The sequence below is a fragment of the Mandrillus leucophaeus genome, unplaced genomic scaffold (assembly GCF_000951045.1).
Source record: "Mandrillus leucophaeus isolate KB7577 unplaced genomic scaffold, Mleu.le_1.0 Scaffold1605, whole genome shotgun sequence".
Lineage (NCBI taxonomy): Eukaryota > Metazoa > Chordata > Mammalia > Primates > Cercopithecidae > Mandrillus > Mandrillus leucophaeus.
This window is the reverse complement of record NW_012101594.1, coordinates 132,935-159,638: the sequence shown is the minus strand read 5'-3', so window position 1 is coordinate 159,638 and position 26,704 is coordinate 132,935. Positions and strand designations below refer to the sequence as shown.

Genomic DNA, 26,704 nt, shown 5'->3' with positions numbered 1-26,704 from the left:
GTGGGTGTTAGGTAAGCTGTCTTCAGCTGGATTGTTGAAGACACAAAGTTGTATTCAAACACGGTTGGGGTTCTGCCAAAGGTATCTGACAAAGAGAAAGCGGAACAATAGATTTGAAGGTATATGCCAGGGTATGATTATGGCTGACCAGAGAATGAAAAATGAGGGTATAAATAGCAGAGTTAAATTGGTGATAGACTTGTAGGTAATGGTGGCAGTGAAGGAATATTGGAGTTAAGGGGTCAGAGAGAGAGAGAGCACTAGAAAATTATGAGCAGGAAATTATAAAAGATTTGCTGGAAACTGCGATTAATGAGTTTTAGATATGGTAATCTTAAGACATATCTTATTACCATAGGATGGACTGGATGAAATGAAATGGAGAAAACAATCATTGAAGGTGAAGAATAAAGAAACTCACTCAGAATCTTAAAAAGTTTATGTGTATGTGCATTTTAAAATCATCAAATATGGCAGAAGCAATGCTGCAGAGAATGACAATGTGAAAGGAGCTAGAGCTCTTAAATATTGAGCAAATAAGATAGGAAAAGTCATTAAAGTGCTATAACGAAGTGAGGAGGGTCTCATTTCCTCATCCCCAAAGGTATTCCCACACATTTTTATAAACATAAATATGTAGCCACAGGAAACAAAAGCTATTTTGTTGTTGTTTATTGTTAATTGTGTGATTTTATATAAATGGTATTATGCTGTTTTCTGCATAAATTTCTACAACTGATTTTTCACCACTTAAAAGATTTTTTCCAAAGATAAAACAACCACTTACAATAAACACCTCATAACACTGTGAGTACAATTCAAAAAGTGAATATATATTTACCTTGAAGTTTTCTACTGAGTTCAAGTTTTTCTTGCTCAAGGCGCTTAATTCTTCTTTCATAAGCTTCAGTTGCTAAGTTGTTGTCTAGAGTCCTCTGAACATTAACATCAAGATCCAGTGAGGTGGGACCAGCTGTAACTCTTAAACAGCTCCGATCAGAAAGTACACTGAAGAAAAAAAAAAAAAAACAAAAAAAAGTAGGTTCATACTGTGAGAAAAAGTTTGAAGAAAAATGTTAACATTTTTAAAAAAAAGTTTTTAACTGACTCCACATTCATGGCATAAACATTTTTAAATTGCTCATTTAAAACACAGATTTGAATATCTTGCAGCTTAGCCAGCTGGAATAATTATAAGATTTTTTTGCAAAATTACCATAAACTGTTTTTAGAAGCATTTGAAAAAATGAAAACCTAATATCCCCCAAATTATTTTGATTTAAAAAACCCCACAAATTATAAAATGAAGTTTGCTGAAGGGTTACTGGTAGTTTAAAACAATTTGACCACCTAGGTGAAACAGTAGTAGTCAAAAGCACCAACCACGGCCCTCTTTACTAGAATTTGAAATTCAAAAGCAAGTTTCTGTCTTTAATTCAATACGATTTAAATAAAAATACTGAAACTGCTGGACATTTGGTGGTGAACAAAACAGACAAAAATCCTTGCCCATATAGAGCTTATATTCCAGTGACTGAGACAGAAATAAACAAAATAATTGAGATATTCATTACATTAGAAAATGTTAAATGCTAAGGAGAAAACATAAAGCAGGAAAAGGAGAAATAAAGTATTGAAGGGGAGGAGATACAAATTTAGATAAAGTAGTCAGTAAAGCTGTCACTGCTAAAGCAACTTTGGAAAAAGCTAAGTAAAGGTGAGGGGACCACTTAAGGGAATATCAAAAGAAAGAATGTTCCAAGCAGATGAAACAGAAGTACTAAAGCCCTGAGACAAGAGTATGTCTGGCATGTTCACAGGCCAGAAAGGAGGCCTGTGTGGATGGAGTTGAGTAAACAAAGAAAAATAAACTCAGAAAGATAAAAGTAAGGCAGTCATGTAGGGTCTTGTAAGAAGTTTGATTTGGAGTTGATATGAAGCCACTGGAGTTGGGGATGGGTGGACTGGTTCTGAATAGGGGAGTGACATGTTCTGATTATCTTTTAAAGGATCACCTGAACAGGTTCAGAGAAATAAAAGAAAGTTATTTACATAGTAAGTGGGTGGTTAAGACAGATTTTTAAGCAGACGAGAGGAGAGGTCTCAGCTGGAGATGCACACTGACGATTCATCAGCAAATCTTTGGGAGAACACTAGAGAGTTTAGATGGAAAAGAGAAGTCCAAAGACTGAGCCATAGGACACTCTGATATTCACAAGTCAGGGAAGTCAGGAGGGTTCAGGTATGGAGACTGAGAAGGAATGACCAGCAAGGTGAGAGAAAATCAGTCAAGTGTCCTAGAAGATAGGAGAAGAAGGTATTTTAAAAGTATGGAGCTGTGGCAAATAAGATGAGACTAAGCAAATAAGTAAGACTAGAACTGAGAAGTGATCATTAGATTTAGTAACATGCTGGTCAACAGTGACATTGATAAAAGCAGTTTGCATGAAGTGATGGTGGCACATACCTGACTGGAATGAATTCAAGAAACAACAGTATGAGAAAAATAAACAAAATATAGTCAAAAGTTGAAGTAATTTTTCTATAATGTAGAGCAGAGACATGGTTGATAAGAGGTAAAGGAAGTAGAATCCAGATTTTATATTTTGTATTAAGATGGGGAACTGACATTTGCAAGCTGATAGAAATAATCTGGTGATGCAGATGACACAAGAAGAAAAAATTCATGACATAAAAGCAAAACATGTACTAGACCAGCCAGGAAGGAATGAAAGAGACTGGCCTTACTAGAGGCTTGCACAGTTCATCCATGAAAAGAACAGAGAATTTGGGTCCAACAGTAAGTAGGCGGTAAATATGGTAACTGGAGCTTGTGGGAGTTGTCTGTGGTTTGCCTCAATCCTTTCGGTGAAAGGGGATACAAATCAGCTGAACGTGAGGTTTCAAACTCAAGTAGAAAGAAATACGCCAGATGCAATGGCTCACATCTGTAATCCCAGCAACAGGGTAGGTTAAGGCCAGAGGATGGCTTGAGGAGTAGGAGGCTGTAGTGATCTATGACTGTGCCATTGTACTCCAGTCTAGACAGCACAGCAGGACTCCATTTCTAAATCGTTTTAAAAATTAGCTGGGCATGGCGGCTTGTGCCTATTGTCCCAGCTACTCTGGAGGCTGAGGCAGGAGGATCATTTGTGGTCAGGAGTTTGAGGTTATAGTGAGCTAGGACTGCACCACTGCATTCCAGCCCTTCTGCTGCCCAGAATAAAACCCCATCTCTTTAAAAAAAAAAAAAAAAAAAAAAAAAAAAAAAAAAGTTATCTAGGTGAGTGGAAGAGTGAATACACTAGAGTAATACAGTATATTTGTCAGACAAGGGGCACTTGAGGTTGGTAATCATGAATTTAAAGTAGACCAGTAAGAATAGTCAGCTATTTTTTCTAGTCATTTGAAACTGTACAGGTAGAGAATAAAATTTTAAGAGTTAATGTTGACTTAGCAAAGCAAGTATAACAGAATTAGAGACAGTCAAAGAAACTGAAAGAGCATACAAGGAGTGATTATAATCATTCTCAATGGAATTTAAGCAGGGTAAGGGGGAAATAGGGAATATAAGTGAACGGAGGGTCAGTGTAAAAGATGGTAGAATTAATGGGTTCAAAGTTCTCCTGCTTGACATCTAGAGAATATTCAGCAGCATGAAACTCTTCTAATTACTGCTTCATTGCTAAGGAATAGATTCTGAGCTCTCTGTTCCATTCTTTCCCCTCCAAAATGAGTTCAGATTTTCATGTATTCTACTAATTTTGTAACGCTTAACTTTCTATTTCCAGCAGTAGGCTCATTCTATTTTTTAAAAAGTTTTAATTTACAGTTTTCTCATACATTTTTTACCAACCTCAATTCAATTTAATTTGCTTTAAATTGTCCAAACTATGTTAACTTTTTTTTTTTTTTTTTTTTTTTTTTGAGACAGAGTCTCACTCTGTTACCCAGGCTGGAGTGCAATGGCACAGTCTCGGCTCACTGCAACCTCCACCTCCCCGGTTCAAGCGATTCTCCTGCCTCGGTCACCCGAGTAGCTGGGATTACAGGCACCCGCCACCATGCCCACCTAATTTTTGTATTTTTAGTAGAGATGGGATTTCATCATATTGGCCAGGCTGGTCTCAAATCTCCTGACTTCATGATCTGCCTGCCTTGGCCTCTCAAAGTGCTGGGATTACAGGCATGAGCCACTGCACCTCGCCCAAACTATGTTAACTTTTCAAACTTACCAGCTACTAGTATATGTAAAACCAACAAATGGCAGATGGTGGCCAGAAAATGCAGTGTGTGTTGGTGGGGGCATCGTTTCCTAAAGGAGGAAAAAACATCTGGTAAGAAATAGATAGCTATGATCTGTAGGCTTGGCTATAAATATAAAATGCCAAAAAAAATTAACAAAAAAAATTTTTGACTGTTCAATTTTAAAACACTGATAAGTTTGGTATAGTTGTTTAGTGATATAAAATTCAGACCATGAACACTGCTACTCTAAAATTCTAATTAAATTAAAGATGGAAAGTCTAATATTGAGAATACAGTCATTATTATTCATGTACTCTGTATTTGCAAATTTGTATAGAAGCTAATATTTATTTGTAAACCCCAGATCAATACTTGTGGTAATTTTATGATTATTTGTAGACACGTGCAGAGCACAGAAAAATTTGAGATGTCCTATGCTCACATTCCCAGCTGAAGTTGAACAGGAGAGGCTCTGCCTTCTCATTTAAGCGCTCATATTATAAACAAGTGTCCTTTACAGGGTCTCTTTGGTGTCATGCATTTCACATTTTTGGGCCCTTTGTATGTGATTCACTGCTTGAAAAGGCTCCCAAGCATAGTGCTGAAGCACTGTCTAGTGTTCCTAGCACAAGAGGACAGTGACGTGCCTTTACGGAGAAAATAATATGCTGGAAAAGCTTCATTCAGGCACGAGTTACAGTGCTGCTGGTGGTGAGTTCAATGGTGAGTTCAGTGTTAATGAATCAACTATATTATATAAAGTGTCTTTAAAGAGAAGCACACATAAAACAAGACTATATACTGATCAGTTGATCAGAGGCTCACAGAAACCTAACCCTGTACTTCCCTCAGAGCAATGGTTCAATATTAGCTAATAGTGTTCAAGGCAACTATATAGAACATAAACACCATGAATAATTAGAATCAACTGTACTATGTATTTAATTTGGAATGATTCACAATTTGTTAACAGTAAACATAATTCTATTTATAAAAAATTGGTAAGAGAAGTCCATTTAACTATTCTTTGTGAAGTTTAGACAGGAAAGTATGAGAAATTTTTATCTGCCTTGAATATAGTACTAGGATGGTTTACAGTTATCAAACAGTGATCACAGCTTATTGTACTGAAAAGAGTATTCACAGTTTCAGTGAAAAGTAATATAACGTGTACCTATTAAGTACCCACAAAAATTTTAAAAAATTGTAAGTCATATAACATTAACATAAAAATTTTTAGTACAGAATTAAAGCCATAGTAAATAAAATAGCTGCAAAAAAAAAAATAAAAGCTCAAATTAAGAAGGCTAAAAAGTGGCTGGGAGCGGTGGCTCATGCCTGTAATCCCAACACTTTGGGAGGCTGAGGCAGGCGGATCATGAGGTCAGGAGATCGAGACCATCCTGGGTAACACGGTGAAACCCCATCTCTACAAAAAATACAAAAAGTTAGCTGGGCGTGGTGGCGGGCGCCTACAGTCCCAGCTACTCGGGAAGCTGAGGCAGGAGAATGGCGTGAACCCGTGAGGCAGAGCTTGCAGTGAGCCGAGATCATGCCACTGCACTCCAGCCTGGGAGACACAGAGCGACTCTGTCTCAAATAAAAAATGTTTAAAAAAAGAAGGAGAAGGAGAAGGAGGAGAAGGAGGAGAAGGAGGAAGAGGAGGAGGAGGAGGAGAAGGAAGAAGAAGAAGAAGGAGGAGGAGGAGGAGGAGGAGGAAGAAAGAAGGAAGAAGGAAGAAGGAAGAAGAAGAAGAAGAAGACGACGACGATGACGACGACGACGATGACTAAAAAAGGCAAAAAGCACAAACATTTTAAGTTCTTATTTTCCTAAATTTTAATCTCATATAACCTAAAGGGTTATAGCAGAGGTCGATATACTATGCTGGCCTGTTTGGGCATGGCTCACAAGCTAAGAATGGTCGAATTATTTGGCTAGTGGACTGGCCAAATAATTGGCTTGAGGTCAGATATTCACCTCAGGCAGGGTTATAGCTCAGGGCTATACCACGTCTGTGGACTATTTTCCCTATTGATTTCCTACCAAGTTAGCTATTGTTAGCAGCAACACACTGGGCTTGGGTATTTAGTCCTAGAATCTGCCCTCTGTATCGGCAAAGCTGCTGATTTTTCTATCCAGTTCCATGCTACTAGTACTACTGTCCCAGACCAAGTCAGTAGTGGGGATGGAAGTGTGTGGTATATGTGACTTTAACTAAAGTTCAGTAGCTTTGCACAAATAAATGCTTCTCAATTTATTTCTCTTCAATTGTTGTATCAAGCCCTAACATGGTTGTTTTTGATAATTTTGTCCAGTTCTATGGTTTTAGAGAGAAATTTGCCAACCTCTTCACTTTGCAATCATAAAATCTGCTTTTTTAAGTATCTAATTTGTTCTCTTAGGAAGCTTAATGGCATAACTTATCTAAGAGGTAAAACTTTGAATTTTAATTTTGTTCTTAGTCACAAATAACTATGTTCACCTCAGTTACCTTTCTTCTTAATTTGATTTGTGACAGAATAAGCACTGGAAGCCATGATCACTGACTGATAACTGATAAATTGTAAAACCATCCTAGCAAAATACTTATAAACCAAAAAATTACTATATAACCATATTAGAAAGAAACAGAGGGATAGAACTTCTTCACAGTGTCATACTTACAGAATTTTTTAAACAATCATCATCTACATCAAAATTCGATGTATCTGTTGGGCTACTAACTTCTGGAATATAAGGTGCTTCACAGTTCCGAATATTATCCCAATCAATTCCACTGAAAAATGGATGTTTCTTAAAGTCTTCTATTCCATTTTGACCAAGTCGATGTTCTCTGCTACAAATGAGCCTTCGAATAAGATCCTTAGCATTTTCAGACACATCAGTCACTTGGGCTGGAAACTGAAACCTCTCCTAAACAGTGAAAAACAGAAACAAAATATAAATCAGTGTTTAACATACTAAGTACGTTGGCTGACTTATTTATTTTCTTAAAAATACATTTTCTTTTAAATATATTTAATAACTGTATGTTGGTGCAAAGTACTAATACTAAAGGAATACAGGGATGAATGACAGATGATCATTTTCCTAGGACTTTAATTTCATATATGAGTTATCATGCATGTGCTATAGAAAAAAGAATACATTATACCTTAAACTGCTATCAGAATGAAGAGAAATTACTTAAAAGTAGTGGAATTTGACTCAATATTTAAATCGAGCATAGATGATTGATAATGGTCATATAAGTTACATGCTAATGATTAATAATATTTTTAAAGGACATAATATGTATCTGACACTATTTAAAGTATGTTACTCATTTAATCCTCAAAACAACCATTTTAGGTAGGTACTCCTACTATGCTACTATTATAGAAGAAATAAAGACACAGAGAATTCAAATAACTTTCTCAACATTACACATCTAGTAAGTGGCAGAACCAGAATTTGAACTGAAGCTGTAATCTGTGCTGTTAAATATAATGTTATACTACAATATTCTTTTCTAATTCAAATGATGTACATGCTATTTACAACCTTGCTGCTATTTCCAGTCTTTCAGCTCTTTGTAACTACTTGAAACATTGTCTTTGCAACCAGGTAGAAAAACATAAGCCCTATAAAACTGATTTGTATATATGTAAAGCAACTAATCATAATTGCTTCACTGGAACAAATTAAAAAGAACAGATTATCCCCTTCTATCGGATATTCATATTCTAGGTTTTTGCAACTGCTCACAATCTTCTAAGACTGCTAATAAAACCTTTCTTCTTATTATTATGAAGTCTATTTCACTTAGTACTAAATATATTAAAGTTTCATTAATTTGTTCTTGTTGTGTTATCTGTGTTGCTTCTAATGTCGTCATCATAAATAATATTAGAATAGGTATCCTTGTACATATATCTTTGTTCTACTGAAAATGTCATAGGGTAGATTCCTAGAGTGAAGTTGCTCAATCAAAACCTCTAACCATTTTTTAAGGCTCTAGGTGCATACCTGTATACTTTCTGAACAGAAAGGTTACACCAATTTATAATCCTATTAATGTCTTAGAATGCCCATCTCACTGCATTATTTATGGTACAGAGTACTATTTGTCTTTTGATCTTTGCTAATTTGACAAGAAAAAAAGTGTCTCATTCTTATTTTAAATTTGTATTGCACTTATTACTACTAAAGTTGAAAATTTTTTTACACACATTCTAGTCATGATTATACATGTACTATATACATATACTATAGTAAGCAATGATCTAAATTCACTGCTTATGACCTTTGTTATTCTACTTGAGAGACCACTTAATTTCCTACTTAGCAGCATCTCTAATAAAATACAAGAAAATGAGAACTAGTAACTTATGAATAATTTATGGATTTTTGACTATTTATGTTTGTCGTGTCCCGTACTAGGATAGAAATGTGACTGTTCACTGTTTTTAGAAAAATATTTTCTCTTTAAAAATTATATTATTATATGTGTTATTTACCACATTAATTTGAACAAAAGTAAAATATACTAACTTTGTGATTCATGATTTTTCCGTATGTCTCCACCAGAGATTCTGCATAAAATGGTGTTTCTCCATAAAGCATTTCATACATACAGACCCCCAAAGACCACCAGTCACATTCAGGTCCATATCTGCCTTTTCCATCTTCCATGGCTTGAAGGATTTCAGGAGAGATATAATCTGGGGTTCCTACAGCCACTGAGGACTGAACCTGAAGAAATTTACATTTTTATTAATCTACTATATTAGAAATAAAATAATTTTAAATTTAAAATAGCTACTTAAGTTACACAAGACATTATTATCTCATAAACACATCTTTGTCATTATCTGAAAAATAATAATCCTTGTATATATGTTAAATTTTGTATTATCCCCACATTAATAGTTTTCCAGATTTCGTAACACTATACAGCTGTTACGTAGCTGATGACATTGAGAGGAACAATTTAATTTAAACCATCATACCCATTAACAACAAACTGAATATTTGGTTTAGAACACTCATTATTGATAATTACCTGTCAAACCTATATACGTAAAAAAAAATGAAGCTATAAAAATTTTACAATGAGATGGGGGGAAAAGCTCCTGATATTTAGGCCAACACTATGAAAAGCCTGGAGATTATGTTTAAACTCCTTAATAGAAACCTAAGAAAATAAATGTCAATAATGTACAACAAACTACTTACTAATTTAAAAAACTATAAAAGAAGAGACATATCCTTCAAAAACTAAAGTTCCAATAGAGAGAAAAAGTTGAGTGCTTGTTATAGCAGGTTAGGTTTAACTAGAAAATAGTAATTAAAGCCAGGCATGGTAGCTCACATCTGTAATCCCAGCACTTAGGGAAGTCAATGCGGGAGAAACACGTGAGCCCAGGAGTTTGAGACAAGCCTGGGCAACATAGCAAGACCCTGTCTCTATAAAAAAGTGGAAGAAAAAATAAAACAGGTAACTAGAAAAATCCTGGGTATATTTGTTGTAAGGTACTTTGAAGTAAAAGAATATTGACCCTTTACATGTTTTAGAAGAACTTATCCGAAACATGAACATTCCTAAAGTAGAATATCAGTTAATATTCTGGATTTTCTAGACTACATTTCCAATTCTGAATAATTAGGAGAGACTTACATTTTAGTAATGAGATTAAATAACTTAAAAACCCTTCTATTACAAACTCTTAAAAATGCTATATAAACATCCTGTCTAACACGATGAAACCCCATCTCTACTAAAAATACAAAAAAATTAGCCGGGTGTGGTGGTGGGTGCCTGTAGTTCCAGCTACTCAGGAGGTTGAGGGAGGAGAACGGTGTGAACCTGGGAGGCGGAGCCTGCAGTAAGCAAAACTGCGTCACTGAACTCCAGCCTGGGCAACAGAGCAAGACTCTGTCTCAAAAGGAAAAAAAAAAAAAAAACTAGATAAAATATAACAATTATTTGTATAAACATATAAAAGAACTTTTTTACAAAGAGAAATTCTTAGAGGTCAGTAATCAAGAAATGCTTAAAAATCAGAAGAATAAGCATTAGAGCTGAGTGGAGTTGGGGAATTGTTGGTTTTCATGTCCTAGGTTCTCGAATTTTAACATACACAAAAGCGAATACCTTACACTTACATAAGGTAAGAACAAAACAAAAACAAAGGAACAGACGAAAAGACCTTATCCTTAGCTTACATGAGGTGGGGAGTTTGAAGACAAAGGCTTCCCTATATACACACCCTAAAATGTATACTGCTTAAGAAAAATGGTACATTATAAAAATCTTCCACAAAGCAGAGAAGGACAAGACATTTTATCTATCTTGACTTGTGTGTGATGAATGAAAAATATTGTTCCTGCAGAAATTCGTAACATTACATCACATAGTCTCAACATTTGGGATGCAAATCCATACCGCTTCTGTGGTCCAAAAGTTCCCAAGCCAAGAAATGGGAGAAAATTTTTGCAATCTACTCATCTGACAAAGGGCTAATATCCAGAACCTACAAAGAACTCAAACAAATTTACAAGAAAAAAACAAACAACTTCATCAAAAAGTGGGCTAAGGATATGAACAGACACTTCGCAAAAGAAGACATTCATACAGCCAACAAACACATGAAAAAATGCTCATCATCACTCGTCATCAGAGAAATGCAAATCAAAACCACAATGAGATACCATCTCACACCAGTTAGAATGGTGATCATTAAAAAGTCAGGAAACAACAGGTGCTGGAGAGGAGGTGGAGAAACAGGAACACTTTTACACTGTTGGTGGGACTGTAAACTAGTTCAACCATTGTGGAAGACAGTGTGGCGATTCCTCAAGGATCTAGAACTAGAAATACCATTTGACCTGCCATCCCATTACTGGGTATATACCCAAAGGATTATAAGTCATGCTGCTATAAAGACACATGCACACGTATGTTTATTGCGGCACTATTCACAATAGCAAAGACTTGGAATCAACCCAAATGTCCATCAGTGACAGACTGGATTAAGAAAATGTGGCACATATACACCATGGAATACTATGCAGCCATAAAAAAGGATGAATTTGTGTCCTTTGTAGGGACATGGATGCAGTTGGAAATCATCATTCTCTGAAACTATCACAGGAACAGAAAACCAAACACCGCATATTCTCACTCACTCATAGGTGGGACCTGAACAATGAGATCACTTGGACACAGGAAGGGGAACATCACACACCGGGACCTATTGTGGGGAGGGGGGAGGGAGGAGGGATAGCATTAGGAGATATACCTAATGTAAATGACGAGTGCAGCACACCAACATGGCACATGTATACATACGTAACAAACCTGCACGTTGTGCACATGTACCCTAGAGCTTAAAGTATAATTTAAAAAGAAAAAAAAAAAAGAAAAAGAAATTGGCATTAACACTGACCCAAGGTTAGTTGCCTCTAGGAAGCAAAACAAATTCAAATCTACTGTGGAGGACATATGCTCAAATTTAGCAGATATAATTCTTAAACACAAAATGTTGCTGAATATGAGCTCACAATCCAATAATAAAAACCAAATGAGGAAACTGTCTATTATGAGTAAGTCATAAATCCCAACAAACAGAACAATTGGATCCCTAACAACAATCAGATCCACTCTATGAAATAAGTATTTTTAAAATTATTAAAGACCTAAAAAAATCAACAACGCACAAGTTTTTAAAAATCAAACAGAACTCCTAGAAATGAAAATAGTCATTGAAATAAAATAAATGCAATAAATAGGTAAACAGTGGATTAGATACAGTTGACGAGAATAATAAACCTGAAGAAGAGCTGAAGAAATTAACTAGCATCTAATGTGAAGACTTAAAAAATGGAAAATTTGGAATAAAGGCTAACATGTACGGACCCTAGAATGGACAAGTTCAACACAGCATAAGAGAATGAGATAAAAGAGAGAATAGCGGAAAGCAATATCCAAAGAGACGAAGCTTAAATTTTTTCAAGAATGATAAGACTTGAATTCTTGGATGCAGGAAGGGCATAAAGTACTTAGAAGAGGTTGAGCACAGTGGCTCACACCTGTAATCCCATCACTTTGGGAAGCTGAGGCAGGTGGATTGCTTGAGCTCAGAAGTTGGAGACCAGCCTGGGCAACATCGTGAAACCACATCTCTACAAAAAATACAAAATTAGCTGGACATGGTGGCACATGTCTGTAGTCCCAGCTACTTGGGAGGCTGGGGTGGGAGGATTGCTTGAGCCTGGGAAGTCAAGGTTGCAGTGAGCAGAGATGGCACCACCACACTTCAGCCTGGGCAACAAGTGTGAAATCCTGTCTCAAAACAAAACAAAACAAAACACAAAGTACTTAGAAGATAAATAAAAGCAGATTCATGTCTATACACACTGGAATTAAACTACAGAATACCAAACCCAAAGAGATTTTAAAAACATTAAAGAATAGAGATTATCTACTAAGGAACAACAATTAGACCAACAGTTGAATTATTATTAACTAAAAATTGCAGTCAGAAGAAAATGAAGTTGTACCTTCAAAGTGATAAGACAAAATGATTGTCAATATAATATTACCTACCTACCTAAATTATGATACAGAAATGATACATTCTCACACAAGACTGAGTGAACTATCACTAATATTTCCTTTCGGCTAAACAAGTACTAAAGGGTATACTTCGGAAAACAAGAAATTTAACCAAGATGGAAGAACGTGATACTAGAAGCAATTATGAACAAAGATATTAGTAAACTTTACTAATACATCTAAATGGTGGTTAATTGGATAACACAATGAAGAAGGAGGAGGACAAGGACTAGAAAAAGAGGCAGGAGTAACTACCTTAGGGCTGAAAAATAAATTTACCCCATAAATGTATACAACTATAATTTGTCAGTTTACAAATAGAAAAATAAAAATTTAAAAAAAACACCCAATTTACCTCCCTAAAAAACAAAAGTTGGAAATAAAACACTGGAAAAACAAAAATATATTACTGAGGATGTAAACAGGATTCAAGTATTCTAAATTTCTTAGGTTTTTAAAATTTTTTAATTATTATTTTTAACGGTGGTAAAAATACACATAAAATTTACTATCTTAATGATTTTTAGAAGTGTGCAGTTCAGTGGCGTAAGTACCTTCACACTGTTGTGCCACTAGTCCCCACTCTAAAATTTTTTCATCTTGGAAAATTTTAACTCTGTATCCATCAGTAATTCCCCCATTCCCCCTTCCCCTAGACCCTGGCAGCCACCACTGTACTTTGTTTCTTTGAACTTGATTACTATAGTTATCTCACATAAGTAGAATCATAAAATATTTGTACTTTTGTAACTGGCTTATTTCATTAGCATAATGTCCTAAGGTTTCATCCATGTTGTCGCACATGTCAGAATTTCCTTCCTTTTTAAAATTGATTGATATTCCATTGTATGTATACAGCACATTTTGTTTATCCATTCATCTGTCAATGTACACGGGTTGCTTCCACCCTTTGGCTATTGTGAACAATGCTGCTCTGAAAATGAGTGTACAAATGTATGTTCAACTCCCTGCTTTCACTTCTTTTGGGTATATACCCAGAGGAGGAACTCTGGATCACATGGTAATTCTATTTTCAATTTTTTGAAGAGCTACCCATACCGTTTTCCATATTTTACATTCCCACCAACAGTGCCCAAGGATTCTAATTTATTCACACCCTTGATAACACTTGTTATTTTCTGTTTTTTTGATAGTAGCAATCCTGCTGAGTGTGAGCTGGTGTATCCCTGTGGTTCTGATTTGTGTTTCTCTAATTATTAGTGTTCTCTAATTATATGTGCTAATTGTCCATTTAAATATCTTCTTTGGAGAAATGTCTATTTAAGTTCCTTGTCCCAGCACTTTGGGAGGCTGAGGTGGGAGAATCACTTGAGGTCAGGAGTTTGAGACCAATCTGGCCAACAGGGCAAAACCCAGTCTCTACAAAAAAATAAATAAATAAATTAGCTGGGTATGGTAATGCATGTCTGTAATCCCAGCTACTCGGGTGGCTGAGGCAGGAGAAGTGGACCGAGATCACACCACTGACACCAGCCTAGGCAAAAGAGCAAGACTTTATCTCAACAATAAAATAAAATAAATTAAATTAAATTAAATTAAATTCCTTGTCCATTTTTTAACAGGATCCTTTGTTCTTTGTTGCTGACTTGTAGGAGTTCTTTACATATTTTAGAGACTAACCTGTTATTAGACGTATGATTTGCAAATATTTTCTCTCATTCCATATGTTGCCTTTTCACTCTGTGCCCTTTGATGCATAGAAGTGTTAATAGAGATATTGCTCAATTTATCTATTTTTTTTCTTTCGTTGCCTGTAATGCTGTGTCATCCCCAAGAAATCACTGCCAAATCCAATGTCATAAAGTTATCACTTCTGTTTTTTTTTCTAAGAGTTTCATAGTTTTAGTTTTTGCATTTAGGTCTTTGACCCATTTTGAGTTAATTTTTGTTGTGAGTGTTACGTTGAGTTAATTACAGTGTAAAGTAATCTAAGTTTCTTGTTTTGACTGGGAATGTGGCAGAAAAACTGATTAACTCTATAGGCAGTAGGTAAACTATAAATGTTTAAAAATGTGATGATAAACACTAAAATACTTAGAATATGTAACTTCCAAACAAATAGAGAGAAATTTAAAAGCTAAACTGGACCAAGTCAACAGAAGGCAAGAAAGAAGAAAACAAACTCAAGCCTACATGCAAAGAAACAAGCAAAACCAATAATAAATAGCATATAAGATACTAAAAATAAGTGTATTAATAATCACAAAATTTATAAATGGATTAAATTCACCTATTAAACAAAACTGTTACACTGCACAACACACAAAACTAAAAGGAACAAATGGGAAAAACATCAGCAATCATCTGTTTAAAAGCGATGCACTTAAAACATCAGGACACAGGAAAGTTGAAAGTAAACAGATGGAAAGGGGTACATGAGGCATATGATAAAGAAAAGAAACTTAAGATAGCTATAGTAATATCAGTTAAATATATTCTAATGTCAAAATCATTGTAAGATTTTTTTTAAAAAACTCATTAATATAAAAGAAAATACCCTGGAAGAAATGCAAATTCTGAATAATATATACCTAACAGGCACAGCTACAAAAGAGCTGTGCAAAACACTGATGATTAAAAAGAAAAGTTAATAAATTTACCATCATAAGGATTTTTAAACAATGAATAACAGAGCAGAGAAATAAAATCGTTAAGAACACAAAAAAGCTGAATGACAAAATTAACAATTTAAATCTTATGTGCATATGTATCTGTACCCAAAAGTTAGAAAAAAACAGTATTCTTTTCAAATAAACAGAGAACATATAAAAACTGGCCTGTTACAAAATCACAAAACAAATTTCAAAAAATGTCAAAAAAACCTAATACCAAATAGACCCAATCTACAGTAAACTGAAACCAGGAAGAACTAACCAAACACACAAATCTAATACTATGGATATTAAAAGGCATATCACTAAATAGTGGTCCACAGAAGAATTCTAACTTAAGTTGGAAAATATTTAGAATTGAACAGTAGAATGCTCTGTATCAAAACTTACGCAGGAAAAGAGAAGCAGAAATAAACAATACTAGGAAAAGGGGGGCAAAACTACACTGTAACAGAGACGTTAAAACTAGGAAGAAGGCGGTCTGAATTACTTTATGGCAGTAAAATTGAAAACTCAGAGAAAATGGACAATTTTCATTGAAAAGACTATAACATATTAAAACTCAGGAAGAAACAGAAAATCCAACAGACCTATAATCACTAAAAATTTGAATCAATAGTACAAAATCTATCTGCAAAACAAAATAAAATTGAAGAAAACAAAACTTCACCCAGGCTAAGGTGATTTAAAAGTAAATTCTACCAATGATATAAGTTAACAGATAACTGTATTATAAACTGTTCTAGAGCCAAAATGGGTAAGGGGAAAATATGGGTCCTCTGTTTATTTTATAAGGCTAAAATGACTTAAATCTAAAAATCAGACAAGAACAATTTAAGAAAAAAAAATTATACTCCAGTCTGAGATATGACTAATGTCATGTAAGAATGCCAGGTAACAATACTATACAAAATGGTAGCAGAGTCAACTAGCAATCTGTTAAAATACTGCAATATAACATCTTGATAAAGTTACATACTCAAAGGATGAATGATTTAACAATGGAGAAGCTGTCATTTATCAGATTAACAGATTAAAGGAAAAATAACCTAACCTTATCTTGATGGATGCAGAAAGGTAATTTAATTTCAACCAGAATCATAACAGAAAAACTCCAGTAATCAGAAATGAGAAGAAATTTCTTAATTTGATAAGGGATATATACCAAAAGCTAACTGCAAACATTAAACTAATTTGAAGCTACAGAAACAACATCACTGCACCTATTTAACATTGTACTGAAGGTCATTAGACTCCATGGTAGGAGGAAAAAAAAAAAGCACATATAAAGATTGTTGAGAAACAAACCCAAAGTTTGTCATAATTTATGGATTACATGATTTATTGTATGAAAAATCTAGAAGAATCTATAAACTATTTTAAACTGATAAAATTTAGCAAGATTGCTATATTCAAGATGAATATACAACATCAATTCTAATCCTAAAGAAGAGCAACAAGCTATTAAACTGCAAATTTAAACAAGTATCATTTATAATACAGGTAACATAAAAAAATCCACAAGTCACTTAGGAGCAAATCTAACTCATCTGGGTAATGGATTAATAGTGAACATTATGAAACTGTATTAACAGACATAAAAGAAAACCTGAAACAATAAAAAGAAACACAACATTCATAGATAAGAAGAGTCCATGTTGTAGACATAAATGTCCCCAAAATTAAGCTCTAATTTCAATGACAGGTCTTAAATACATAAGCCAGTGTTTATGAGGGATTGTTCACATGTGTGTACATGTATGGATATAAACCAATATGATAATCCTAACAATCACAGAGAAAAATAAAGGGCCAAGAATAGCCAAGATAATTTTAGAGCAAGAAAAAGAATTATAGCAAACACTTCACCACCAGAAATTGACTTCTTAAGGTAAAGTGATTCAGCTGGTATGGTTTTGACCGAGACATAAGAGAAAAAGCAAGTTGAAACTTAATTTAAAAGTCACAAATTTGGGAAAGCCTCATAGATTTGAGGCAGCTGTCCAGATAATAAATAATGACCCACACAAAGTCAACAATCATAACATTTCAGGACACTGGGAATAAATAAAACATTCTAAAAGCTTCCAAAGATAGAGAGAACGGCTGTAATAAAAGGACTGAGACTCAGAATGGCATCAGATGTCTTAATAGCAACACTGTAAGTTAAAAGACAACATAATGCCTTCTAAATTCTAAGAGAAAAATAGTTTCAAATCTAGAATACTATGTCCAGACAAGTTATCAATAAAATATGAAGGCATTTTTCAGACATGGAAGATTATGAAATATTTACTTCCAATGGAACCTTCCTCAGGCAGCTATCACCAAATGGGATCCAGGAAACACAGTCCGATACTAGAGAACAACGTAAATTCCATGAAGATGATGAAAGGTAGTCCTAGGATAGTACCTCTGCGGTAGGTCTCTAGAACAAATAGTCCAGATTAGGCGAATGCAAGACTCCAGTATGAATATCTCCATGGGAAAAAAAGGAGCTGCTAAATTCCTTTTACTAAGTAATTCAACGTGGTGGAGAGTTTGAGGATAAATTGGTGAAAATTACACGGAAAATTAAGCAGAGCAAAGTGGTCACTTACACCAGGAAGAATAAAAAGGTTTTGAAGAAAAGAAATGCAATTAAAACAAATTGTATGACACGGCAATGAGTATTTGTATCATCATAATAAAATACTGAACAGGATTTAATGAGGGATTGTGTGATAATTACATTGGGAGGACAGAGAGGAAGTGTACTGGTTGGGCAAGAGCAGAGCAAGAGACCTGAATCCTCATCTACCATGGTAGGAAATTAAGAGATAGTATCTAAAAATAAATAATTAAGAGACAGCAGCACAAATATGGTTATAGGAAATATGTAAGTAAATGAAATGCTCAAAGCACCACTGCACTTGCCTGGGTGACAGAGCAAGACCCTGCCTCAAAAAATAAGACAATAAAATCTAAAAATTAATGTAAAATTCTAAAATAAAACAAGGTTTCTTCATTATAGTGTTTTTAAAATTTTTACTTATTTTTATTTTTTATTTATTTATTTTGGAGTCAAGATCTTGCTGTCACCCAGGCTGAAGTGCAATGGCACCATCACAGTCACTGCAGCCTTGACCAGGTTCTAAGCTCAAGCGATCCTCCCATCTCATCCTCCTGAGTAACTGGACTACAGGTGCATGCCACTACGCCTAACTATTTTTTTGTAGAGATGAGGTCTTGCCATGTTGCTCAGGCTGGTCTCAAACTCCTGGGCTTAAGCAATCCTCCCGCCTTGGCCTCCCAAAGTGCTGGTATTATAAGTGCAAACCTATGGTTTTGAAAATGGAAGTCCAACGTGATATTACATCCAAGAAAACCATTTTGAGTTCATCAATAAGTGTGCTAGAAACAAAACATAAAATATCCTATCGTCCAGCAAAATGAGAATGAATGACTGGGAAGACACACCAGACTTTCAGGAACAAATATAATTAGAGGAAACTCATAGAGACAGAAATACTACTCATGCATTCTGGAATCTGCATTTCAAATGCATTCAAAAGGAATTTAGAATGGCAAACATCAGACTACAGGGACTCTATCTCCAGCTTTGAGTCCACTGGGCTTGTAACATGCAGGACTAGCTCTCTCCGTAGAGTTATTTTTCCCTGCAGCTCTATCCTCTGAAATGGTGGCCCCAACTTTCAGATGCCAAAGCCTCCCTGATTTTAATCTCTGTTTTCTCAGCTCAGCAACACTACCATGCTATTTCCCTCTTCCAATGTCATAACTGGCACTACCCACTTCTCACTTTATACTCCCTACATACAATTATCCTAGAGCAGTATAATTCCATATACACATCTTCCATTGTTTATGTGACTATTGTCATATCCTTTACTTCTACATGTCACAAACCCCAAATTACAAATAATTACACATTACATTATTTTTGCTTTTAACAGTCAGGTACCTTTTACGTAAATTAAATAAGAGAGACAGTATAGACATTTTCTTTACCCACTTATTTACTGCATATGATTTTTTTATGCTATAAATCCAAATGTCCAAACAGTATCATTTCCTTTGACATGGAGGACATTCTTTAGCATCCAGGCCTGCTAGAGATTTTCTCATCTTCCATTTATCTGAAAATGTCTTTAATTCACCCTCATTTTTGAGGGATATTTTTCTTAATACAGAAACCTGTTCACACATTTTTTTCCTTCAGTACTTTAAAGATATCACTCCATGATTTCTCATGAGAGGTCAGCAGTCCTTACCATTTCTCCTCTGTATGTAATACGTCTTTCCTTCTGGCTGCTTTTAAATGTCTTTATCTTTAGTTTTCAGCACTTTAACCACATCTGACATGGCCGGCTAATTCTGTATTTTTAGTATAGACAAGCTTTCACTGTGTTGGACAGGCGGTCTCAAACTCCTGACCTCAGGTGATCCACCCACCTTGGCCTCCCAAAGTGCTGGGATTACAGGTGTGAGCCACTGTGCCTGACCTATGATCACTTCTTTAAGTCTCCGTCTGCTAAGTCCAACATGTGTGCCAGCCAGGCCTCTACCGACTGCTTTTATCTGACTCTGCATCACTATCCACATCCCCATTTTTGTTTGGTTCAGTGATTTTTTTTTTTTTGAATCCTGATCATTGTGAATAAGATGTTATAGAGAGTATTGAGTTTGTTACCTTCTTATGAAAAAAAATAATTATGTAAGCACATAAAAAAATTACTGACTGATCTCCTTGACCAGGAGTTGGCTTACATATACTCTGTGATTGTAGGTTCATACAAAAATCTAAGATTTGTCATAAGACCCTCTACTTGGAAGGAAGACTTCCAAACTCTGTGGATCTTATCAGGGCTTGGACTTAGGTTGTTAGTCAGGGTTAGAGTAGGTCTTATGTGATACAAAGGTTGTTAGCTGGCTCTCCAGGGCTGAAAATTCAATTTCCCCTAGCACTGTTTCTCACCTGGGAGATCTGCTTGATGATTAGTATTCTGGTCTGTTTTCAAATGCTATCATCTGCTATTGTCAAGCCTCATATGGTCTTGTAGTACAATGCACAGCCCAACCTTCATGAGGTACTTTATGCCCTCTCTCTGTACAACTCCTTCCTCTCCAATGCTAAGCCCTGAATATTCCAGCTGTTGCAGGTAGTCCAGCTCTGCTTTCACTCTAGCTTTCTGCATCAGAGTCAGGAACTGTCCCAGTCTTTGCACAATCGTGAGGAATACCTCATGAGTTCATTTATGTCAGGGATAATAGCATATGCTGCCTGTTGTTCACTGCTGGAAAACAGTTGTTTCAACTACTGTATCCAATTTTATAGTTCCTTATAGTGGGGGTGCTAATTGGGTACCAATTTATTCCTTCCATCATGGCCAGAGGCAGAAGTCACATAATTCTTTTTAACAAAGTTATCACTGTAGGACAAATTTTCCAAAGTCGGTCAGGCACGGTGGCTTATGCCTGTAATCCTAGCACTTTGGGAGGCCGAGGTGGGTGGATCACCTGAGGTCAGGAGTTTGAGACCAGCCTGGCCAACATGGTGAAACCCCATCTCTACAAAAAATACAAAAATTAGCCAGGCATGGTGCGCTTGCCTGCAATCCCAGCTACTTGGGAGGCTGAGGCAGAAGAATCACTTGAACTCAGGAGGCGGAGGTTGCAGTGAGCCAAGATCACACCACTGCACTCCAGCCTAGGCAACGGAGTGAGACTTCGTCTAAAAAAACAAAAAGAATAAAATTTTTCCAAAGTTAAAATTACTGGTCTAATGTGACATTTTCATGGCTTTTGGAATGTATTATACTAAACTGTTCTCCAAAAAGTTTCTGTCAATTAAACTGATATATTTTTGGATCTCTCCTATACGGCCAGAAAAAAAATGAAGTTAAAAAAAATAACAGAATAAAACTGTGGCATATAAACTTATTTTTTTTTCTTTAAAATAGAGACAGAGTCTCACTATGTTGCTTAAGCTGGTCTTGAACTCCTGGGCTCAAGTGATCCTCTTGCCTTAGCCTCCCAACGGATTACAAGCATGAGCCACCATGCCCAGCTTTTTTTTTTGAGGGGGGTTGGTTGTGGGGGTGAGGGAGTGGGGGACAGGACTTCACTGTTGCCCAGGCTGGAGTGCATTGGTGCAATCTTGGCTCACTGCAACCTCTGCCTCCTGCACTCAGGAGATCCTCCCACCTCAGACTCCTGAGTAGCTGGGACTACAGGCGCCCACGACCATGCCCAGCTATTAAGTAAACAAACAAACAACAACAAAAAAAACCCAAGGGATTTAAGCTTAGCAAAAGTTAAGCAAATGGGAACATGAAACTAAATCAACTTGTAAACTCTCTGAAAAAAGGATTCATTTGTTGAACACTGTCCCTGAGAATAACGAGGCAATTAGGAAAGAAAGAACAAAAAAAAGTAAAAGTGAGGACAAAGTTGCATTTTCTTTTTCTATGTGAAACTTAGTTCTTTTACCCCCGGTGAACTTCGAAATATCTGAAATACAACAGAAGTCACCAGCTAAAGAAGGAGCAAACAAGGGTCTCATAAAGGGTATATTTTATCAGTCTTAAGATCTTTGATATAAGCAGCTGAAATGACTTGTGACTTTTTAGACAAACCCCATTATAAGTATACCCAAATCCCTTTGTGGAAGGAGGTGGAGCATAGATAGACAAATGGATGGATGGACGGATAGACAGTATAAATAGATGGTTTCTAAAACAGATATAAAAGACAAATAGCAAGGGAAACGTCTGTGAATAAAATAATTTAGTATTTATCTTTATTTACCGTTCCATCTTCCATCAGCTTCAGACAAGAACCAAAATCTGCTAACCGAATATGTCCATTCATATCCATCAGTATATTGTCAGGTTTAATGTCTCTGAAAAAATAAATACATTCAATTTTTAGCGGAAAAATAAACAATTCGTTGCTTGGTAAGGTATTCTTTTTGTCGAAAAAAAATCTCAACTTATTTTAAAAGTAATATTCTAAGAACATCTATTTAATTACTTTATTAAGTCAAATCCTGGTTCTGATTCATATTAAAACTTTCTCAAACACATGTAATTTCAGTATTCTTCTAGAGATAAAAGGTAGTGTGGTTATTTTCATTCTGGTTAAATTAATCTTACTATCTTTCCTTTTGATTTACACAGATACCAATGTCACTATGGTAGACCTACTTTCTCCATACAGAAGAGTCATCATTACCTGATAACCATAAAAAATACTATCCTCTAGCCCATGAAACTGGACAGGGAAAAATATACTTTCTAGACCCTAAGATAACTGCAGATAGATAAAGTCTCAATTACTGCAGGTCATGACAACACAAAGAAATTGCTTCATAAAGTTGATTTTACAGAAGAACTAAAACAACTGCCTAATAGATTGTCTATATTATTTAAAGCTTTCACTGTCTTCGGACGTTAAGTCAATGGTGTGTAAGATATTCAAATCTAAACTGTATCATATACCAGCTTTTGTATTTGTTTTTGCATGTGAATGCAAACCTTTAAAAATTATCATATATAAAATGGTTCTGTAAAGAAGATTCTCAGGGACTTAACAATATTAAGCTTCTAATCATACTAAAGGTTGTAATTGTGAATAACTAAGAGATTATACCCACCCAACTCACTCTACTTTTAGAGGAAGAAAAAGAATCTTTGGAGAACCTATACATATTTTTAAAAAATTATATTGCCATGTAAATTACAGGAATATGGGAGGGCTACTTCAATTTAACCTGAATAATGCCATTTAAGATCTCTATGCCTCAGTTTTACCACCCATAATATGGGTAAAATATTATAACAATATTACTTTGATTACTGAAGCAATTTCTCTGAGTGTGTTGTATATCACAAGTCAGTAAATTATGGCCCACGGCCAAATCTAGCTTGCTGCCTGTTTTTGTAAATAAAGTTTTATTGAAACACAGCTGTGCCCATTCATTTAGGTATTGCCTATATTTGCTTTCACACTACAATGGCAAAGTGAGTAGTTGTGACACAGACCACATGGTCTACAAAGCCTAATATATTTACTCTCTGGCAGTTTATAGAAAAAGTTTTCAAACACCTATTGTAGATGATAGATGGTTGCTAAACAGACAGGCAGATTGAAAACAACAATCTGTATAGGGAATTAGCTTTATAATCCTCAACATTTGACTTTATCCTAACCTGTCAAAAAAGATCTTCTGCTGTAGGGGAAACATCAAAGGAGTACAGTTTAGTTCTGGAAGGAAGCTTAGCAATTACTAAGACCATTTTTGGATGAGGAAAAAATATTTTATTATTTATCTTAAAAATTAAGCTATACAGTCACTACAAATTACTTCTACTGGTATAGTATTTCTTAGATTGTAAAGGAGATTAAAGGAATTGCAAAGATGGATTTATATGCATCAATAATATCTTTGCTTATTTTATAGGCAGTAAGTATAAAATATATACATATACATAAAGCATATTAATGTGAATATACTCTATTCATAATACTATATAAATAAAATAGAAAATACTAAAAGTTAACAAGACATCACAGATAGTACTGAAAAACATAAGTATTCTATTACCATTCCTGATCTCATCCTTTCCCTCCACTACCCAGACACAGCCACTATCCTAAATTTGGTGTTTACTGTATCCATGCATATTTTATACTATTATGCCTATATACAACATCACAAAACTATGTACGCTTTAAATGTCTTTAAACTTCATAAATGACACCAAACTGTGTATTGCCTTTTGCAGCTTGGTTTGATTCAAATACTATGCTTCATCAGCCGGGTGTGATAGTTCATGCCTATAATCCCAGCACTTTGGGAGACCAAAGGAGGCCAAGGAGGGAGGAGTACTTGAGTCCAGGAGTTTAAGAACAGCCTGTGCAACACAGTGAGACCCCTTCTCTACAAAAAATAAAAATGAAAAGTTAGCCAGGCAGGATGGCACATGCTTGAGGTCCCAGCTATTTGGGAGGTTGAAGTGGGAAGATACCTGAGCCTGGGAGGTCAAGGCTGCAGTGAACCATGATTGTGTCACTACACTCCAGCCTGGGTGATGGAATGAGAAACTGTCTCCAAAAGAAAAAAATATATATATATATGTTTCTAAAACTTATCTATTTTGGTACATATTGTTTTGATTCATTAATTTTAATTTTAATTATATACATGTCAAAATTTATCAATTCTCCTGATAATGGAATTTTGATTGCTTCCCATTTTTATTTTGTTAAAACACGGAATGCTGAGATGAATATTTTAATAATTGTCTTCTAGTACTCATATGTGAATGCTTCTCCAGACTACAGATGTAGAAGTGAAATTTCTGAGATGAAAGATACAGACATCTTCAACTTTGCTAGCATGATTACGAGTACAGTTGAGAACCTTTTTCATATTATCATTGGTATCATTGGTCATCTTAGATTCTTCCTCTATAAAATGCCTGTTAATATCCCTTGCCGTTTTAAAAACTGTGTGCACACTGTTTTTTGTTTAATCTTCAGGGATTCTATTTACTCAAACTTAGTTCTTTATTATGTGTTACAAATCTCTTTTCCCTGCATGTGGGCTTGTTTTTCCATTGCTTTTAATGTCCTTCTTATTTGTAAAAAAAAAATATATATATATATATACACACACACACTAATGTAGTCTTATAATTTATACTATGATTTCTATCTTCCCAGATATCATAAGGATAGTGTCCTAATTTTCTCTTGTGTAAGTTTTAAAGTTTTACTTTTCAAGTTTTTAAATCTACCTGGGATTAATTTTTGTGTGTAGTGTGAGATAAAGGGCAGTTACATTTCTTTCTACCCCAGCACTATTTACTGAATGATACCTTTTCACCACTATTATCTAATACCACATAGGTCATAAATTTAGTGGGTTTGTTTCAGGACTCTCAAGAAGAGCAAAAATACTACTTATTACTCTCTATATTTTTTTTCAGTTGACAATCTTTAGAGTGAAAGGGGGCCTATTAATAATTGCCAGGATAACAGGCATAAATTGGAACTCTTCCACACAAGCCAAGATGAATGGCCACCCTATCAATATGCCTCTACCTGCACCGATACCACAGTGTCTTAATTATAAAATAATGAGCTTCATATCAGTAAAGCATATTTTTTAATTGCCATTACTCTTCTAGATCAATGCTGGAATTAGCTTAATATGTTCTATAACACATATTGAAATTTGTATGGGAATCATGATTTTATAGATTAATCTGAAGAGAACTGACATCTTTGCAATATGACACTTCCTATCTCTGTGTACACTAAACCTGTAAGTCTTCTTTTATATTCTTCAGTTACGAATTATTTTCCACAGAGAACTTACACATCTAATCTACAGGCAACATAGTGAGACTCTGTCTCTATTAAAAAAAAAAAAAATTTAAACTTAGGCGTGGTGGTGCATGCCTGTGGTACCAGCTATTCAGGAGGCTACTCAGGAGGCTGAGGTGGAAAGATCACTTGAGCCCATGAGTTCGAAGCTGTTGTGAGCCATGATCATGCCACTGCACTTCAGCCTACGTGACAGAGCAAGACCCCCATCTCTTTTCAAGTGCGCGTGTTCATGCACGCGCGCACACACACACATCCCTAATTAAATTTTTTAAAATTCAGACTCTGGAAACCAGATCCTAGTTTCAAAACTTTCAGTAAACTCTCAATAAATCACTAAAATGCAAAGGGCCCAACATTACTCTTATCACTTCACATTTTCTTCCAAATCAATACATAGTCTTCTTGTATAAATAATTTTATGCTATATATTAGCAGCTGAGAGAAAGACAGGTTTTAGGAAATTAAATTTCAGGATCCCATAAGCATGTTGGGGGTACAGTGAGGGCTGGGACAAGAATGTAACAACTGACAAAGTAAAACATTCAATAAGCATTAATTAAACATTTACAGCACGCAACAGCACTGAATTAACTGCAACACTATGCACTACAGGAGTACATGAAAGTAGAAAACAGAAATCCTTCTTCTTATTCCCTCATCACCCCAAAAATATTATTGGGAGTAAACATGTTTATCTCTGCTCCCTCCAGAACCACAGTAAAATGACAATACAAGAATTAAAAGGTAGAAACCCACAAGTGAATATAAGAAAAGACAATAGAAGATGATGGGTGTCAACACAATTTTCAAAGATGGAGAACAT

General features: G+C 35.2%; 1 protein-coding gene across 1 annotated transcript in view; it reads right to left on the bottom strand.

Annotated features, from left to right (window-relative positions):
- Nucleotides 1-26,704, bottom strand: part of CDC42BPA (CDC42 binding protein kinase alpha (DMPK-like)) — a 267,348-nt gene that overhangs the window by 152,331 nt on the left and 88,313 nt on the right. Inside the window, exons 5-9 of the mRNA XM_011975980.1 lie at nucleotides 22,294-22,387; nucleotides 8,785-8,985; nucleotides 6,916-7,164; nucleotides 4,236-4,315; nucleotides 842-1,008 (exon numbers count right to left, since the gene is read on the bottom strand). Coding sequence (XP_011831370.1) covers nucleotides 842-1,008; nucleotides 4,236-4,315; nucleotides 6,916-7,164; nucleotides 8,785-8,985; nucleotides 22,294-22,387 — 791 coding nt within the window. The remainder of the gene's footprint in view (nucleotides 1-841; nucleotides 1,009-4,235; nucleotides 4,316-6,915; nucleotides 7,165-8,784; nucleotides 8,986-22,293; nucleotides 22,388-26,704) is intronic.